The 20,103-nt window shown below is 50.1% G+C and overlaps 1 protein-coding gene across 1 annotated transcript in view; it reads left to right on the forward strand.

Moving 5' to 3' along the window:
- LOC144941081 (excitatory amino acid transporter 3-like) overlaps positions 1 to 19,530 on the forward strand; it is a 48,863-nt gene extending 29,333 nt beyond the window's left edge. The window contains exons 10-12 of the mRNA XM_078867529.1: positions 3,724 to 3,918; positions 5,383 to 5,517; positions 7,417 to 19,530. Coding sequence (XP_078723655.1) covers positions 3,724 to 3,918; positions 5,383 to 5,517; positions 7,417 to 7,786 — 700 coding nt within the window. The 3' untranslated portion in view covers positions 7,787 to 19,530. The remainder of the gene's footprint in view (positions 1 to 3,723; positions 3,919 to 5,382; positions 5,518 to 7,416) is intronic.
- Positions 19,531 to 20,103: the final 573 nt, after the last annotated feature.

Raw genomic sequence — 20,103 nt, forward strand, 5'->3', positions numbered from 1 at the left:
GAATAAATATCAATGTTCGCGTTTCTGTCTGTTACAAGAGCTCGTCCCAGCCTAGTCACCAATGACTGCACACACTAAACACGTTGATGTAAATGTAGCTTTTTTTTTGTATCGTTTGGAATATTTATTGCCTGTGAAATATAAACTTTCATGTCTCGTCATTGCGACCAACATCTCTGTCGCGAATTTAGGATCGAATGTGCCACGAAGAAGGGCCATTGCCCGAAACGTCGCCTATGAGATGCGATTTTTTGTTTATTTTAAGGTAGCACTCTGCGTTATGGACACACGCGTTAGGGAGTGCGACTAATAAGAGGCGACTGATTGGGAGCAATTTGGGCAAGTGGATCTGCGATATTGGCCCCACGCACCCCACCCGCAGAGTATCGACATCATCTCGCGCCGCCACTCACCAACAGCCACGTGCGGGGAGGAGCGGTGAGAGCGGCAGGGCACGAGCCAACGGTGTGACCCCTGAGCGTGTTAACGGGGGCCGCTGTTTGTTCGCCCCGCAGACTAACCCGTCCCTCGTGTTCGTCGCGGCACGACGCGGAATGTACACGTCGTGTTTTTTCCTTTGCCCCTCTTTTAAGGCGTACGCGCCGCTGTCGAAGCAAACGTGTGTTGAGCTCTTTGTTCGTGTCTTCCGTCAGCTGTGCTCATGCACTGCTGCCGGCGAAGCAGGCAGCGACGGCATCGTCACCAGATGGTCCGCACCGTGATCGATCCTTTACATTGGAAAATGGTTAAATTTTGACATCCTTTTAGTGAATGGAGAAGTTAGAGATGAGCAACTTTGCTCGGTCTTGGGATAATGACTCAGATCTTGTTTTATTTGAGACCAAGATCATAGTGGTATAGGCATTCTGATTAGATAGTCTACCGAGGCACAGATAAATAACATACAAAGATCCCCCGTATGGCCTTAACAGACTGTTGGGGCAAGTGCTGTTCGCGAGCACCTATGAAGGCCGGAATGGTATACAAGGGAGTGGGTGGCCAGCGCCACGCCCGGCCGCCTTTGTCTCCCCAGTGTTTACACATCGCCACTAGGGAGGATGTGTACACATCGCACTCGGTTCTCATTTAACGCTGAGTCGACCCAGGTAAGGTGCATGACCGGTTCAGATAATCGTCACTGGTGTTGGCCGTGAGTGAGAATCGAACACGGGACCCCGAGTTCGTAACGCAGCATAGCGCTGACCGCTGCATTGTCGCTCCCCACTACGCACGCGTGCACAAACACCTCTGACCAAATCCAGGAGCGTCTTCTTCCAGGATAAATGACAAAAATAGGAGATGGGAGGGAGCCTGAGCCAGAGCGGCGTGGAGAGCGGGGACATGGAACGTGCGAGAAAGCGAATGAGCAGACGAGAGTAGGAAGAGATCGCTACCCTTGACTTAAGTGACCTCGAAACACGCGGCTGTGCTCACGCACGCACGTGCGCACAGCCGCGTGTTTTATGCGGGCGTCGCGCAGATTTAGATTTATTTTATCATTGCTTTCGCTGGGCTCAGCGTTAGCGCGCCCCCCGAGATGATGCCTTGCCGGGATACTCGGCCACAGGCGAAAGGGGGCGGTGGTTGGTGGTGGCGGCGGCGGTGGTGGTGGCGGCGGCAACGAGGGGATGGGAAGGCAGCGGAGCGAGTGTGTTGAGAAGGCGGGGGGGAGGGAAGCTCAGCGCACCACGGCCGTGCACCCCCGCCATAAGTAACGTCTCGATTAATACGCTCTCGTCCGCGACCCTTTCATCTCTCGAGTTCTTCTCGTCGCAAGATGATAACGGGGCGGCGTGGCTACGCGTTTTTTGTTATTTTGGCGATAACGTTTGCTGATGGTAATAACGCTCGCGGGCGGATGGGTGTTTTTTTAGTTTTAAATTTGCGTGCGCGTAAATAAATCACCGCGATTATTGTGGTAAGGGTGATGTAACCTCGTTAAGTGAACAAATGGGCGATAGTAAAAATAACGCTTCATTTCATTACCGAGTAATTAATAGCGCAGTAGAGAAATGTACGATAAAAAAAATATTTACGAAGTCATTTATTTGAAAATACCTTACCGGTAATGATAACATTTGAAAACGATTTAATTCGGCTGGAAAATTACGTGAATATTAATCAATATTTTTTAGTTTCTTGTTCGCGACTTTGTTATAAAAATGTCGACGAAACATTCTCATATCAGGGGTAAAACTGTAAATAAACTGACACGCTAAAGTAATTAGTTGTTAAATCAATTTCAATTAAATACAAGCATATAGTCAAATTCATCGTGTCTCCGTGAGCAACGATTCAGTTTTGGTTATAATAACTCAATACGTGTGCGTGCGTGTGTACTTGAGTTCGATTCCCGCTTACTGCCAACATCCGTGACGATTATTTGAACCGGTCCTGGGCCTCCCCTAGGTCGACTCAGCCTCAAATGAGTACTTGGTGCAGTGCGTAAAAAACATCGCCGCTGGGGAGACAAAGGCGGCCGAGCGTGGTGCTGGCCACCCACCCCCTCGTGTGCCGTGCCGGCCTTCATCGGTGCTGCTCACTAACAGCACTTGCCCCTACAGTCTCTTAAGGCTACACGGGGGGATCTTCGTCTTCGTCTTTGCAGTGTGTGTACACATGTCTGTATATGCATGTACGTGTGTATGTGAAATCATACATGTGCATATGTATATATACTTGCTTATATTTGATTGCATATACTGCATGATATAGAGGGGAACGGTAGTGTAGTGTGTTTAGCGCACTGCGTCACAAACCCGGCGACACCGAGTTCGATTCCCGCTCACGGCCACACGCCTACACGTGTTAAACTAACACCAGTGATGATTGTCTGGACCGGTCCTGGGCCTCCCCTCGGTCGTCTCAGCCTTGAATGAGTGTGTAGTAATTATCAGCACTGGGGAGACAAAGGCGCCCGGGCATGGTGATGGTCATCCACCCCCTCGTGTGCTGTGCCGCCCTTAATAGGTGCTCGCTAACAGCACTTGCCCCAACAGTCTGTTACAGGCTCTACGGGGAAATATATACGATTGCATATATAAATTTGCTGTTGCTTTATCATGTGTGTTGATGTATGTGCGTGCATGCGTTCGTGTATATGCAAGTGCGTTACTCATTTTCTCATATCTGGTTATGTTTTATTATTGTGTAAATTTTTAATGCGCGAACATATTTGGCATCGTACATTATTTGTTCACGCCCCAAGTCTTGTTTCTTTAGCAAAAGAGACTGTTGTTTCTTTGTGCGTGTGTGATCCTTACAAGGTCCCCCGTATAGCCTAAAACGCAGAACGCCCCCCCCCCGCCACTATAATGCAAAACAACCCCCCCCCTGTTATAACGCAGAACGCGCTGCTCGTTATAACGCGGAACGTGTCCCGTTATAACACATAACGCGCCCCCCGTTATAACGCGGTTTCTGAGCGGCCGATGACGAACTACTTTCTTGAGCTGCGTGGCTGTGCGGTGCAGCGATATGGTAACGTGGAATGATGCAGTGACGCGGCGGTGTACCCTCAATCATTCCTCCGGCCATCTCATTGCGCGGTGTGCATAGTAGTAAGTACATCCGATCTCGCCAAACGTTATCGTTATTACACTGTCACTGGGGGAAATCGTTTTCGCTCGACGCGTTCTTCGCTTCTTCGTTCGCCGAACTGACGGCCCCCGCGCGGAAAACCCGGCCGGCTCTCCTCCCCCTCCCCCGCACCGACCCTCACAGCTCGGCGACTCTGCCCGTCACCTTCAAGTGCCTGGAGGAGAACAACGGGGTGGACAAGAGGGTGACTCGCTTCGTGCTGCCCGTCGGGGCCACCATCAACATGGACGGCACGGCGCTGTACGAGGCCGTGGCGGCCATCTTCATCGCGCAGCTGAATGACATGGAGCTCAACTTCGGGCAGATCGTCACCATCAGGCACGGCCCTCGCACGGCAACAACAACAACAACGACAACAACAACGACAACAACAACTACAGCGACATTAACGACGACGACAACCGCCGTTCGCCGCTATTAGAATCCGAATATTTATACTGGAGGAAATCCGATGAGCTATGAGGGTCTGTTTTCACAGGATGGGTCAGAAAGTTAGAACAACAATACAAAAACAAAATAGGAGTGCAAAGTATAGGAAAGTTAGAACAACAATACAAAAACAAAATAGGAGTGCAAAGTATAGGAAAGTTAGGCAAATCACTTGAAAAAATACTATTTTATTAAACCAGGAAAACCCCACTGAGCTATTAGCGTCTTTTCCAGAAGGGACCTGGCTACAAATGATAACGGCACTTGTTGTCAGGCCAGGTGCACTCTTGAGGCCACGTGAAGTGTCTCGCTGGCAGGTCATGGGACAGCCCCAGGTGCCATGGGGTTCACTGAGTGAGAGGACCACGTGTACTCCCTGCTGCGCCAGCTTGCGATCTTATTAGCGGCTCTCACATACACACACACACAAAGACAAAGATCCCCCGTATATAGCCTGCACAGACTGTTGGGGCAAGTGCTGTTCGCGATCACCTATAAAGGCCGGCACGGCACGCGAGGGGGTGGGTGGCCAGCACCATGCCCGGCCACATTTGTCTCTCTTAATGGCGATGTTTACACACTGCACCGGGTACTCATTTGAGGCTGAGTCAACCTAGGGGAGGCCCAGGACCGGTTCAGATAATCGTCACTGGTGTTGGCCGTGAGCGGGAATCGAACTCGGGCTGCCGGGTTCGTAGCGCAGCGTAGCGCTAACCACTACACTGCCGCTTCCCACACAGGCACACAGACACATGCAGACACACACAGACACACACACACACAGACACACACAGACACACACGCATGCCGTTAGTGGCCCTTTATATCATGATGATACGGCGGGAGCGAGCACGTTACACGAGAAGGGAGGGTTGACAGGAGCTCTAGAGATCAAAAGCAGGGAGACTACATAATCATCACTAATACATAATAATGATTGTGCAATCATAAGCACGCAGAAATGTGTGAATGGACATGTAGTGAGACATCCACAATAACGTTTTGCATGATACACGTGAGAGGAACTCACTTTTGGCATTTTAAATAGGAATGTGACGTTGGTGATGTCATTGATGCCGGTGATGTCGGTGATATTGGTGATGTTGGTGATATCAGAGTGATGTCGGTGATGTTCATAATATCAGTGATATCAGAGTGATGACAGTGATGTTCATAATATCAGTGATATCAGAGTGATGTCAGTGATATCAGAGTGATGACAGTGATATCAGAGGGATGTTGATGATGTTGGTGATATCAGAGTGATGTCGGTGATGATGTCGGTGATGATGTCGGTGATGTCGTCGGTGATGTCGGTGATGATGACGATGTTGTCGTCGGCGTGCCCCTTAGCGTGACGGCCACCGCTGCGAGTATCGGTGCGGCCGGAGTGCCCCAGGCCGGCCTCGTCACCATGGTGATGGTGCTCACGGCCGTGGGGCTCCCTTCTGAGGACGTGACCCTCATCATCGCCGTCGACTGGCTCCTGTGAGTGCCGCCCCCCCACCAACCCACCCCACTGCCGTTATCTCTCCTCGTGGTCCGCTCGCTCTCTCGCTCCATGTGTGCGTGCGTCGGCCGTGTGTTGATTTACTGACCCCCACCTCGCCCACCCCCCCCATCTCACACCTCGACAATTCACATTCAGATGTCACGTACCAATTGTGTTTGTAGCATCAGTTTCGTCCTGTCGCGGTGGCGAGATGTTAACTGTCTCGCCTGGAATGCAGGAGGTCGTGGGTTTGATTCCAACCCTGACGCCTGCTGCTGTATATTTGGAGTTTGCGTGTCTCTCTCCCCGTAGTCGCGTGGATTTTTCTCTGGGTCCTCCGATTTTCCCTCCACATTTAAAATCTGCATGCGTTTAGAATATTTGGCTGTTACAAATTTCCACGCGATAAGCCGCTTTGTTGAGCTATCAATTGTGGCCAAGTCTCTTCTGAAATAGAGCGATATAGCTCAATGGGCCTTACCTGGTAAAATAACAAAAAATTGGTTAGTTTCTCTGTTTAGTTTGGATCATCTGTCCGGTTTGTACTGCCCGTCAAGTTTTCTACCAGCTGACTCGTTTGTCCTGTCTTTCTTTGCGTTATCAGTCTCAACGTTTACCATCTCGTTTGGATTATCCGTCCCGTTTGTTCCACACCGTTTGATTCAGGTTGTTTGTCCCGGCTCATTTCTTCCAATCGCCACATGGTTACATCACCAGTTTTTATGCTCGCGATGTAATGCAAGCATTGCGAGCGTAGGAATTGGTTTAAGTGGATGAATCAGTTATTCATCACATGCCTCCTATATGTATCTACATGTATGGCTCTCTCATTAATCCAATGTGAGATAACCCGTGCAGGTCACGGGGTTATTCGACCACAGTTCACAACCGAGTCGTGCCGACACCAACGCGGCACATGAGGTGGCGTCTGGTTTTAACTTAATACCGATGCAAGCTCGATCCAAGTGATTAACCCCCGCTCCTAACCCTGCGTGGCCCAATGAGTCAGATGCCCTGTAAGGCGCCACGGTGGCGAGATGCTAACTGCCTCGTCTGGTATGCTGGAGGTCAAACGTCTGATCCCGACTCTGATGCCTGCTGTATATTTGGAGTTTGCGTGCGTGGAATTTTTCTCCAGAACCTCCGGTTTTTCCCTCCACATTTAGAAACAATGCATTTCGAGTATTTGGCTGCTAGAAATTTCCACGTGGTAAGCCACTTCGTTGCGCCATCATCTGTGATCGCCAAGTCTCTTCTGAAAAAGAGCTACATAGCTCAGTGGGCCAAAATAAAAAAATAGTTTCATGTTTTGGTTTTGGCTTGGCTCGGGAAATAGCCAGTGGAAAGCATTTTTTTTTACTTTAACCGCACCTCCAATTAGCACGATTGGCTATGTATGGTACGGAAAAGTTCAACACAGATACATACGTAACCCTCCACGTCATGGTCAAATACGCCGATTGATTTAGCTTATCGGCAAAACCAGAGAAGGAAAAATGTTGAAAAGCAAGTAACATCTTTGAGATTACACCCTGCATGACCAAGACTGAGGATTACAGATAATATAATCATTGATATCATACCTTCACAATTTAAACCAAAGTAAACCAGTTATGAATCATAACATTGGTAGTCAAAGCCTAGGTGTAAAACTAGACGGTGGAAAATCATCTGTATCAGAAGAGCCCCACGCTGGCTTGGCTCGATTGTGCCAGTGGAAAATCGGAGTGCGTGTTCAGTCGTTGAAATTCGTGTCGCAACTATTGCTGGTGACAATCGCCAGTCAGTCACGGCCTTAAGTTTGTCCTCTCCCATCCCTCCCATCCCTCCCATCCCTACCCTCCCGCACGTGCCCTCCTATCCCTACCCTCCCATCCACCTGTCCGCGCGTGCAGCGACCGTTTCCGCACGGCGGTGAACGTGCTGGGCGACGCGATCGGTGCGGGCGTGGTGGCGCACGCGGCGCGGCGCGAGCTCAGCGTGCTCGACCCGCCCTCGCCCTCCGTCTTCCCGCCGCCGTCGCCGCTCTCGCCCGGCGGCAGCAACAGCAACAACAACAGCAACGACGAGGACGGCGGTGGTGGCGGCGGCGGCGGCGGTGGCGGTGGCGGCACTGCCGCCGCTCTGCTGCTCAAGCAGGCGGGTGGAGGTCCGGTTGCCGTGAGCGGCCAGAACTTCACCAACATGCGCGAGTACAGCAACGGGGGCTTCGTGAGCGACCCGCACGACCGGGCCACGCTGCCCGAGCAGATGTCGCGCTTGTAGCGGACGGCGCCCCCTGACCCTTCGTTCTGAGATTTTCAAACCCACGAGTCAAGAGTTTCGGAAATGCTCGTTCGGAGCGCCTGCGCGCGCACGCACGCGCGCACGCACGCGCGTCTCCCTGCCCGGGCGAGCGTTGGGGCGGCTGTCTTTGGCCGTCTCTTTGTCGGCTGCCCCAAGTCGCGACTGGCAGGGAGAATTAAAACAAAGCCGACAGCAGCCGCAGCAAACAACAACAATAACAACAATCCGGAAGGCCTTGTGTCAAGTCAACAGTTCCGAGGGGGTGTCCCCCTCTTCAAACCCCGGTGTTGGGCGTGCCTGAGCCAACAGTGGGAATTCCACATTCCCCACGACAGGGATCGATCTCTCTTGATAGCATGACTGCTGTTGACTTGCCACAAAGTGTTTTTCTCAACTCTGTGACCCTGGAGAAATGATAGGATGAGTTGAATTCTCACAATCAAAATTTGGTGATAGCAATACAAATTTAAATTAAATAATAAACCTTTTGTTTCAGGTTTTTTTGCCAATTCCCAAAAATGGGCCTTTGTTTGGCTAGTGGGAGGAAGCCAGAGGACCCCGTTGTAATGAAGGGGGGGAGGGGGGAAACACTGAAAACTCCTTACAGCTGGATTAAATAATCCATCACTGTGCTCGCATCTCCTGGCCAACGCACGGCCCAAGCCCGTAACACCTGCTGTTCCCAAGCAGCCTCCTGTGCAGCACTAACCCAGGTCTGACGAGATCCATACCGCGGGAGTGCACAGTGAACGGAAAGCCTCCGATTGTCAGTCAAAAACGCCCGTCACTGCATTACTACCTGCATATTTTTAACGAAAAAATAATCAAAACGTGACTTGAAATGCAAAAGGGAAGTTGCATCCTCCCCTTGTTGCAAGACCACTTGGTAGTGGTCGTGCGTATTGCTCAAATACAGTGTGTCATCAGTGCCAAAATCAGTGCCAAAATGAAACTTTTTTTATTCCTTCAATTCGTATAATAATAAGATACGGCCATTTGTCAATTCAACTGCTGGATAAAAAAAATATATTCTTGTGGTGGGGGGGGGGTGGCGGCTTATTTTGATCATACTTCACCACGCCGGCCAGTGCAGGTTGGTGAAGGGGGCGGAGTGGGATCCCCAGGGGCAGTTCGGACCTCGCTGTACCGCCGCTGTTCGCCGCGGTCACCAATGGGAACGCGAGTCACTGGCTTCGGAGCTCAGCTACCATCAGCTCGGCAAACCGCTTCGCCACCCGCCCCGCCACCCCTTCCTCCCCACCCTCAAATCAACCTTCTCTCAATCCGCTGCTGGATGACGGCCCTCGCCACGCCTGTGCGGGTCATAGGGGTTGTTTGACCATACTTCCCCACGCTGGTCAGTGGGGGTTGGGCAAAGCAACGGACGCCTGTTGGCCGGCAGAGGCTGACTGGCTCATGACAACTCGAGGTTCACCGTGGGTTGTTTCCTAACGACTCCTTTCCCCCGCTCGGGATGTTTCGCTCCATTGCTACTTGAGTTGTCTTTGTGTTTAGCCTCCGTTCTTCGCGGCCGGAAACAAAAACAAAAATGCGCACGGGAGATGAGATGAAGCCCGATGCGCAAGGCAGCGTGTCGTGAACCGTGCGATGCCCTTGGCGGCGGTCTTGTGCTACTGGCGCATGTGCGATCGCGTCTCCCATCCTCGCGCGATCCACCAACCCCGCTGGGGTTAGCGATGCTCTCGTTAATCGGAGCCCCGACGCCAGCGCCGCTGACGTCCCGATGCTCCCTTGCTTAAAATAAAAGTAAAAAAAAGTTATCAGTGGACCCGGGTTGCTGGAGCCCAGCCCACATTACCAATGACAACGTGAAAAATATATACATAATTACTGTAAAGTGTTGTTTTTGTACGTAGCGTATGTTAGTCGGGCTTTGTTCGTGGCTACGCGCATAGTGCGTGGTACAATGGCTCATTTGCATGTCTATAGAAACTAAAACCTATTTTTATTTTACCAGGTAAGGCCCACTGAGCTATACGGCTCATTTTTTTTTGAAGAAATCTGGCCACAAATGATAGCTAAACGAAGTGGCTTATCATGTGGAAATATATAGCAAGCAGTCAAAATACTCGTTAAACGCATGTTGACTCTAAATGCGGAGGGAAAAACCGGAGGACCCGGAGAAAAATCCACGGGGGAATCGAAAAATCCACGGGGGAATCGAAAAATCCACGGGGGAATCGAAACCCGCAACCTCCTGTATACCAGGCGAGGCAGTTAACATCTCGCCACCGTGGCACCCCAGAGTGGGAGCGTATAGAAGGTGGACCAAGGATACCGGGGGCGAAAGTTTTGTGATATTTCCCAAGGGCCCATTGCCCGTTTGGGACGTGGAGTTTACTTTCTTTGCAGGGGGGGTGGGATCAGGAACGTTTTCTTTCCCTATGCAATCGTCGGGGAGAACAGCGAGCTGTGTCGTCGCAGCGAGCGCCGGTGTCAACAGTCTAGAGCAGGGATGGGGAACATCCGGCCCGCGGGCCGTATAAGACCCGCGAAATAAGTTGGTGTGGCCCTGCCAAGGCAACCGCAGGCGGGACTCGAAATTCAATAAATCTCGGAGCAAACCTGGAAAAGCAGTTGCGAGTAGCAGCAACATCATCAATACCAGCTAACATCACACGCCTCGCCAAAGAGAAGCAGTTCCAGCCATCGCATTAGGGGCGAGTTAATGAAATGTTTGACCAAATATAACGGGCTAATTTTCAAGTTGATAATTTTGTATGGCCCGCGAATGATGTTATAAATATCCCAATGACCCTTGGCAGAAAATAGGCTCCCCACCCCTGGTCTATAGGGCCCCGCTGCCCAAACCAAGCGTGGGGCGGCGCGTGGGGCGGCGCGCGAACATCCGGTCGTGGCCCCGAGCCGGCGTTGGAAATTCCATATTCCCATGGCGGGGCCAGTTTTCGGTCGGACGACCACCGTAGATTTGAAAAAGCGGTTGCCCATTGTTCATCGACGTTGGACGGGCGGTGATTGGCCGAGACGCCATCCGCACCCCGAGCAAGGGATGTGAAACTTGCAACTTTTTCCGACGGCGAGCGTGGCGCTCGGACAATGGCGCAGCCCAACTGGCGAGGTCCCGAGTATTCTTGCTTCGCTGCCCGGAGTAAGCTGACAGCTGTGCATGTGCGGTGTAGGAGGCTTCTGATGTACGTTCGATGTGAAAGATTCACTATGAGTGTAATTAAATCGGTTTCACTGAAAACTAAAAAAAACAAGCAAGCCTTGGGCTGTTTTGCGTGCATGTTAACGATGGTATCCGATTGGAACAAAAAAAAACAACGGTGAACGATTTGGCTTAGGGGCCGGAAGCCGTTTGGAGTTTATAACGGGCATGCGACAATCCATCGATCGGCATCGACGGTCGCGTGTGCGAGACGCTCGTCGAATCGTGCACGGACGAATCGATTAGTTTCGATTTGTATTTTTTAAAAAGGTAAAGGCGCAGCCTTGCAACTGCTCGCTCGCATGACTGCTGGCGGAAGGGCCCAAGGAAGGACCCTGCAGGGCGGTGGTTCCCCCACCTGTGGGCTGCAAGGCCCATGGAATAGTGGTCTGTGGAACCGGTGCAGAGAAGATTTCTTTTTCACAAAGCACCGTTTATTTTACTGCAGGTCGGTCCGGGATTCGTTGTTGTTTTTTGTTGTTGTTCGTTTGAGGGTCGACAGAGATGCACGGGTGCAGAGAGGTTGGGAACCACTCCGGTGCACGCTCCTAGAGCCTATGCTGTCCTGCTCTTCCACGACGATCGGATGTGTCTCGGAAGGGGCGGTCGAAACCCACACTTTACGCCCCCCCCCGCCCCAGCACGCGTCCTTGCCGATGGGCTCGCTGCCGTTCAACCTGACGACACCGCTGGGTGGACAGAGCCGGTGGGGGAGGGGGATTTAAACAACTCCCCCCCCCCCCCCCCGTTGTCGTAACTTCCGTGCCGGGGAGATGATGGGATCGAACCGGCGACCCCTCCATTTGCAAGTCCGGTCGCGCGGCTCACCGGTAAAGCCCTCTCCCCAAATCCGACGAGTGTTTTGTACGTGGAATTGTTTGCGGAAACGCGAAAGCCACTAAGGGGGGGAGGGGGGGGGTGGCCGGGTTTCGTACGTACCACGGTCGTTCAAACTACGATCACCCCCCCGCCCCAAACCGATATCGATGTGGAGGATCGTTGGAGGGGGAGTTGATCGTTGCGTGTGCCGAGCTCGCGGCGCCGTTCGGCTCGTCGCGCCCCCTTGACGTGAACTGGGGCGCGCTGACACCCCCCGCTGACCTCCCCCCTGACCCCCCCCTGACCTCCCCCTGACCTCCCCGCTGACCCCCCCCTGACCTCCCCCTGACCTCCCCGCTGACCTCTCCGCTGACCTCCCCCGTGTGCACGCGTTGCGATCCCACCACGGCCCGCCAGCCATTCCCGCGACGAATCAACACGAATGCTCGTTGTTTCTTCTTCTTATTCGATGGAGCGGACATCAGAGGCCACGCGCGCCCCACGTGATCGTCCGTCGGAATGGAACATTGTGCGCCCGTGGCTTGAACATCGTGACCCACGCCCCAAGTTGTGCCGCAAATTGGCCGCAGGTGATTATTTAGAGTGAATAATTAGAAACCACGGCCCTTGTGTAACCGTCAGTACCCAGGTGGTCAATGCCTTGTTTTCAGAACTTTATTATGACCGTCGTTGATAATCTTATTCAGGGCGTGATAAGAAATCCCTTGGCCTGAGACGGAGAGCATTGAGCGGCCCTGATGAGTTCCGTGTTACTTCTCCACATGGCCGCCTTGACGTGCGATGCAAATGGACCATCGTCATCGTAATCATCATCAACAACAGTATCATCATCGTTATCATCATCGATGCCTGTAAGGCTCTTTGTCCCCAATTAGAAGAACGCTGTCTCACTCACTCCTCAAGACCGCTCTCTCAGCTCACGCCGCTCCACTGACACTCGAAAATCACCGAGTAATTTTATTTTTGTTGGGCTGTGGAACCATGGGAGAACCGGGGTGTCAAACACACGGACCGTGGGCCGGACCCGGCCACGTGTTTTTATTTTTTTCGACTTTTAAAATAAAATGTATGTATTCACTGCTTCTACAGAAATGCGACCTGAATTTAAACCGGACGTTGAAACGGGGCGATGGGGGAATTTGGCACGACCTGCCGCAAAAAAAATAAAATTGGAAATTGAATCGGTCAATGAATACCATATCATTATGCTTTTCGTTTTCATAGGCCCAACTGTGTGACCCGCGGGAGGTGCAATTCCGGCCCCGCTGTCCGATTGAGTTTGACCCCCCGATATAGAAGGGGCACTGGGAGCCAGATGACGTTTTCTCAAATTCACTTCATATCTTAACGAACGAGCAAAGATGATTTCCAACACGCGTCTGTAAGAGATAACGTACTGGACAAATGAACTATTGTAGGAGTGCTGATTTAATTTGCGGTGTATTTGTGGGCCCTTAACGCACGCGCAAAAACGTTTGTATTTCATTTTCAAGGCTGGTTCTTTAACAAGCAAGTAGTACGGTTATTTTTTTTATTATCGTGATATGAATCGCCCTGTTAATATAACTGTATAGAAAATAGTATTAAGGGTCTGAATTCGAAGTGTCATATCTGAAAGAAAAAAAACATAGTGCCAATGTTTATACTATATATATGAAAGAAAAAAACAATTGCAATGATACGCTTCGATGAGCCTTATAGACTGTAAAGGCAATTGTTGTTAGCGAGCACCTATAAAAGGCTGGCTCAGCGCATATGTGATAGGGTGAGGTTTGGCCATCGCACACAACACACCTGTCGGCCTTTGTCTTCCCGGTGGTCAGCTGATGCCACCGCTGTAGCATGCGCTCGTCTTAGGCCCGGGTCGACCTAGTTGAGAGGCCTAGCCAGGGTCAGCTGTAAAACAACAACAACAACAGTAACAACAACAACAGCAACAACAAAACGGTCGTCTCTGGCCAATGTGTTTGTTGAATGAAACAGTACCTCCAGTGTAGCCCTACGTAGACTATAGGGGAAAGTGCTGTTAGGGAGCACCTATTTGGTAAGGCCGGATGGCACGTGGGACAATGTCGTGGGTCCGGAATCATAGCCAGTCGCCTTTGTAAACATACGAGACTAGGACCCTCCCCCCGTATAGGCCTTTGAGAACACGTGCGTGGCAAGCGCTGTTAGCGAGCACCTATGAAGGCCGGCACGGCAGGGGTGGATGGCCAGCACACACAACACACGCGCGCGCACGACCGTATTATATATGTAGATATAAAAAAAGCTAAATAATATAATCTCATATAATGACTTGTTTATAGATAAGTACAGTAAATTGCTATGTCTGATACGGTATGTGAGTAACTCATTATGAAGTATGCTATTACGTAAACTGTATTGAAAAGAGGGACATTTAAATAAACAAATACAATTGCCGATAACACGCGTTATGTATTCCGATGCAGCTTTTCACATTTCCAACGAACTCACGCAGTATGCGAACGTCTCACCTTGTTGCGTAGCGTTGATCAGAATTGCGGGTTCTCGCAAATTCCACCCCCCGTCGGCGGCTATCACCGCGATTCACGGTTCGGTCGACGTCGCGCTGAGCACGACAACGAGCGGAGTAGTTGACGGGGAGAGGGGGAGAGAAACTGCGCTCGTCGGAGGATCGATTTGAACGGCACCGGTAACGGGGCAGCTGCGATCAAAGCTGCCCCTTTGTCGCGCTGCGTAAAGTTTTGGTGAGCTCCGTCGCGTTCCACTTCGCTCCCTCGCAGGTCAACGTTGACCCGACCCGCCACCGGTGTCTTTCTCGTGGCGACCTTTCGTTCTGGCTCCATTGTGACGTGGAGACGTTCTGTCAAAGTTCGCTTCCTTCGCGTATTAGCAGCGGTAGGAGGAGGAGGAGGATCGGTTGAAGCTCCTGCACGCAAACGCACGCGGGCACGTATCGACGGACGTTGTCATATACGATGATGAGTAGGTACAGCCGTGTGTGTCGCTGTAATGCAGGTGGGCAGGCTATCGTATAAGGTGCTCCAGATGTCTTGTGACCCCCGTTTAATGATCTAAAAACTTCATATATATTTTAAGTAAGGTTTATCTGAAACAGAAATGAATGTGAAAAGGAGGGACAAATATTTAAGGTCAATTAATTGGGGTGGGCGGGGGGGGTCACGTGACATCTGGACCACGAGGCAGCTTGTGTTGCGCTGCTCTGCGTCTCGTCATACTCGTGGTAGCGTTTCGGCGCGGTGCTTATCTGCGTGTCATGCTGGTCCAGAGGCGAGCGGAAATTCCACATTCCTATGACGGGCTCCGTCGCGGCACTGATTGTGCCACCCCACGAGTCAGCTGCTGACGTCACCGCACTGCGTGGAGGAGCCTGACGCAGGTGGTGGCTATTTTACTGGGCCCGGATTGGATGACGGTCACCATGGTGATGACGGTCATGATAGTAGTGATGGTCACTATGGTGATGACGATCATGATGGTGGTGATGGTCACTATGGTGATGATCACGATTGTGATGATGATCACGATGGTGATGATGATCACGATGGTGATGATGGTCACGATGGTGATGACGATCATGATGGTGGTGATGGTCACTATGGTGATGATCACGATTGTGATGATGATCACGATGGTGATGATGATCACGATGGTGATGATGGTCACGATGGTGATGACGATCATGATGGTGGTGATGTTCATGATGGTGATGTTCACGATGGTGATGATGGTCACGATGGTGATGATGGTCACCATGGTGATGATGGTCACGATGGTGATGATGGTCACCATGGTGATGATGGTCACGATGGTGATGATGATCACGATAGTCGTAAAGATCACGATGGTGATGATGATGATGATCACGATGGCGGCGGTGATGATGATGGTGCAGGGACACTAGAATTGAACTCGTACTCTTGCCGATCACGAGCCAGCTATTTAACAAAATTCACGAGCAACACACGTGGCGTGTGTGGCGTGCTCAAAGTAAACAAATAAAGCACAGCATCTCCCTCCTCACAATACCAATGGGGCCACGTTCATCTCCGTTGAAGCCTTGAGCCAGTAGTGGAAATTCCACATTTCCATGGCGGAGACCAGTCCGTGCCACTGTACACCCGTCGTAGACTTCCATGAGTGATCCACAATTTTATCACCCCGCAGAGGGATGATGAGCCTGCGCCGAGTCGCAAACCTTCGGATTGTGAAGCAATCACACTCCGGCGTTGAAGTGACTGTAACTGACTTCAAAATGTACGTAAGTGTGCTGTTAGTTTAAAACGTAGGGCATCACATTCATGCCACTTATTTCGGACCCAAGCAGGAGGATTTCTCCACAACTCTGGCTGACCGCCTGACGATGCCGGTTGTAATTGCTGGCGAAACGTCGTACTCGAATTGTAAATGTCGTGGGTTTTACTCTCCAACACACCGGTGTGCTGAACTAGTAACGAATTGCCATGCTTTGTTAACGTGACAAACCTTACTAATTGGCTGTGTCGGGTGGTGGCGGGTTTAACGATGCATTTATATTTACGCGATGTAACCCCAAAAAAAAACTCTTATGGAAGTGTACTGTTATTTGCGTATTACATGCGGCTAATGTTTATATGGGTCTTGTTAGTCCGTTGACGTGCCTGTTGTAGTCGTAACGATCACAGCAATAATCGAAGCTTACGTACGATGGTTGATTTAAAGCTCTTTTTTTCTCGACGTAGAGATCACCGGGTGGCCCTGACGAATTTAAGTAATTTCGCTCTGCGGTCCCTTTGTAATGTCGTGCGCACTTGGTCAATCAGCATCATCATGATCATCATCTCATTGTCATCAGCATCATCGTCATCATCATCTCATTGTCATCAGCAGCATCGCCATCAGTGTTCCCCAAGGCTTTGAATTCTGCCCGGAAAGAACTCACCGTCTCGTTTCTCAAACCACCCCACTCACAAGCGTCCTCTTCATTACAAGCCACAGTGGTGCGACTCAGCCATGCGACCCAAACTGTGGAATGTTCAGTAAACCCACTGTAGTTTGCGTTCTTTCAACGGAGGAGGAAGAATAGCAAAACTACACAAACTCTCTCTCTCTCTCTCCTGAAGCCCTCTCGTCGTGACCAGCATCAGACCTCGGACATTGGCACCTAGCTTCTGAACCACAGTGCTGCTGCTGTCATCATCGCGCACGAAAATAGAATGTCTTCATTGTTACAGCAACGTTGCTTTGTCCGCAAGCGTTTTGTTGTTTGAGCTGTGGAGATGCGTGGAAGGCGCTGGGAGCCACATCTGGGCAAGTGTGTGGCTTTTCTCCAGATTTTTGTGGCAAAAACATTTCAGGACGCCTGGTGTGTAAAAATAAAACGAATTGGGTAATCCTTTATTTTGGCGTGAACAAAAAAGTGTCACGCACTCTCAAACGAACAAATCACCAGCTGTAGCAGCACCGCTCCTGCCGTCTCAGTCCACGTGCTTTTCGATCGCTCCCCTCCCTCCCCAGCACCACTTAGCAGTGTACACGGGAGATACGATTGATACTACATAGATGATGTACGTGTGTCTGTTGAACTTCGTTCGCACCGTACGTAGCCAACCGTGCTCGTCGGAGGTGCGTGGGAAGGACAACAAACTAAACACAAAGAGCAGTTTGAAAGAAATTTGTTTTCAATCGAGATGATTTAAAAGTGCATAGCTACAATGACTTCCTGATATCGAAAGGAAGAATGTTCCAGACAGCCGAAGAAGCGCATCTGAAAGCGCCGCGCGATGGCCAGCCAAAAGCCGCTGCTGCTGGGAGGATGACCAGAGTTTGCGGTCATTTCACGTTTCCTGTGGCATACTGGTGTCGGCTCAAATCACATCATCTGAAAAAGAATACCCAAACCTATACACTACATTTGTAAATATGAACAATGCAGCGAGTCTCATTGTTGAACTGTGGTTCCCAGGTCGCCAATGCAATAGAGATCATAGGGTGTCAGCTGGGTTAAGGACATGCGATTTATTCGGTATATATAGATTTAAAAAAACATTAGCAACAGACATTAAATGAGATAGTGTATTTAGTGCTGATTATGATGAATATAATATTGCGTGTTATAAACTGCTTGAAAGTGTCGTTTGTAATTATGCTGCATTATGTGTTATGTTACCCATTTCTGTGCATAATTTCAAATGTCCCCCCCCCCTCCTTTGAGGTCTAACAAACGTAATGTGAAACACTGAACGTGGCTGCAGCGTGCTGGGTTATAACCGAGTGATGTCCATTCGCATTTATAGAGGTCTATTGGAATGTCACATACACGTTATTCACTTTGATAGAGATCTATTAGCGATGGTCACAGATATGTGTCTATCACTATCACGAATATTTATTTCCTGAAAGTGACTGGCGGTCTTTGTGATATCGATTACCATGAGTGGCAATCACTTTCATGGATATGTCTTAGCTGTCATGGAGATTTATATAAAGCCACTCACTTTCAGAAGAGATATATTGAAGTTGATGTCACTCATTTTCACACAGGTCTATGAAGTAGACTAAATAAGCAGACGTGCATTTCTCAAAATAAAAAAAATGTTTATCTTTTTTTTTACACACATACCATCGGCCACATGGCCTTCTGGGAGTTATTTTTTGTTGGCGGTAACATTGCTTTAAAAGAAGCAATCTCTGGCGGCTGTTACAACACTCGGTGTGTCATCAGCTGTCAGTTTTGCTGAACTCAGTGCTGCTGGTGAACTGCCTGATGTTCATAACCCAACGAGCCTCTCCGATATGGGACGCTCGGAGTTCAATGCAAAAATAATTTGGGATTTTTAAAATTATACTTCCACGGCAATCTATTGAAATTACTTTTTCACGTTCAGAGAGATCTGTTAAATAGAGTGACTGACCATTCATGTTTAAAGAGCGACTGCTATTCACTTCCACAGTGCTTTTCTTGGGCTGGCCATTGAGTTCCACAGAGGTCTATTAAACTGGCTGCTGTCATTCACATTCAGATCGTCGCCATGAAGTTAAACGGCCAATTCACTGTCACAGAGCTCTATGACATAGAGTGGCCATCACTCGCTTACAAAAGAGATCTGTTCAAGTGATGGTTATTTCCATTCACGGATGCCTATTAAATACACAAATAAAACTGTCTCCCAATAGGCTTGGCCCAGATTATGAATAAAGGAAGTTGATCTAATCGAGCGATGTCAGTGTGGGTTACGTGGTATCCCGGTCAACTCGGGACGTTGTCCCAAGGTTGCACGTTCAAAGGCATGGTCTGGTTAACGACGAGTGAATCAAGCGTCGATGTGACACCAGGGTTAAGTCAATTAAGAGAGTTGGGTATCGGAACGACGGGAATGCTCGAAGTTGTAACGAATGCATTATAGTGCCCCTGGGCTCTAAGCGCGCACGTCACTGCTGGCGGCCATTTTAAAATTCTCGCACCTGCCACGGAGTCGGCTTTGGGCAAGAACGGGGAAGTGGCAAAAGGTTTCATAATTTCCAATCGGCAGCTTTTGCTTGGACACTTTTTCGCGGATGACTCTAAAACGAAGCTACTCTATGTGTCCTGAAGCCAAGGGAAGAAATTGTGTTTTGTTTACATGACAAACCTTACTAGTTGGCTGTGTTGGGTGGTGGCGGGTTTAACGACACATTATTTACATTCACGCGATCAAACCTCCCCCCCCCCCAAAAAAACCTTTATTATGGATAACATTAGTCGCGAAAGCCTACGTGTTAAACCGCACACGGAGTGGGAGTTGTCCCAAAGGTGCCATATCGGGTCATACAGGTCCCTCCAGCTTGTGTAGCTCAAGTCTTGCGCCTCGTTGATGTGTTTTTTTTCACAACGCTTCAAGTTGATTTTATTGAACCAAGTAAGACGCTCAAGAGACCACGATGAGCCTCCAATTGCAAAGAGTGCCCTGCGGTGATTTACTCTGCCAGGAATACCCAGCAGACGTGGTACGTTGGGCCCAATGGCTCCAACCACATTCCAACGTAGGCCCAAACATTGCGTGCTTATTGGGCGCTATTTACACTCCCAATCGAGTTATTTGCTGTTGCAATTTGCCAAACGCTGGACCATGACGGCAGCAACACGATGGCCAACTGCTCTTGGAAGGAGAATGACGTCGGGCGATCCGTAACGGCTGCTGTGAAGCAGACGGTGCGCAGTGGTCGGAGTGTTGTTTATTGCACCCGCAGAGTTTATTTTACCAGGTAAGCCCCACTGAGCTGTGTAGCACTTTATTAGAAG

Source organism: Lampetra fluviatilis, chromosome 24 (assembly GCF_964198595.1).
Source record: "Lampetra fluviatilis chromosome 24, kcLamFluv1.1, whole genome shotgun sequence".
NCBI classification, from domain to species: Eukaryota; Metazoa; Chordata; class Hyperoartia; order Petromyzontiformes; family Petromyzontidae; genus Lampetra; species Lampetra fluviatilis.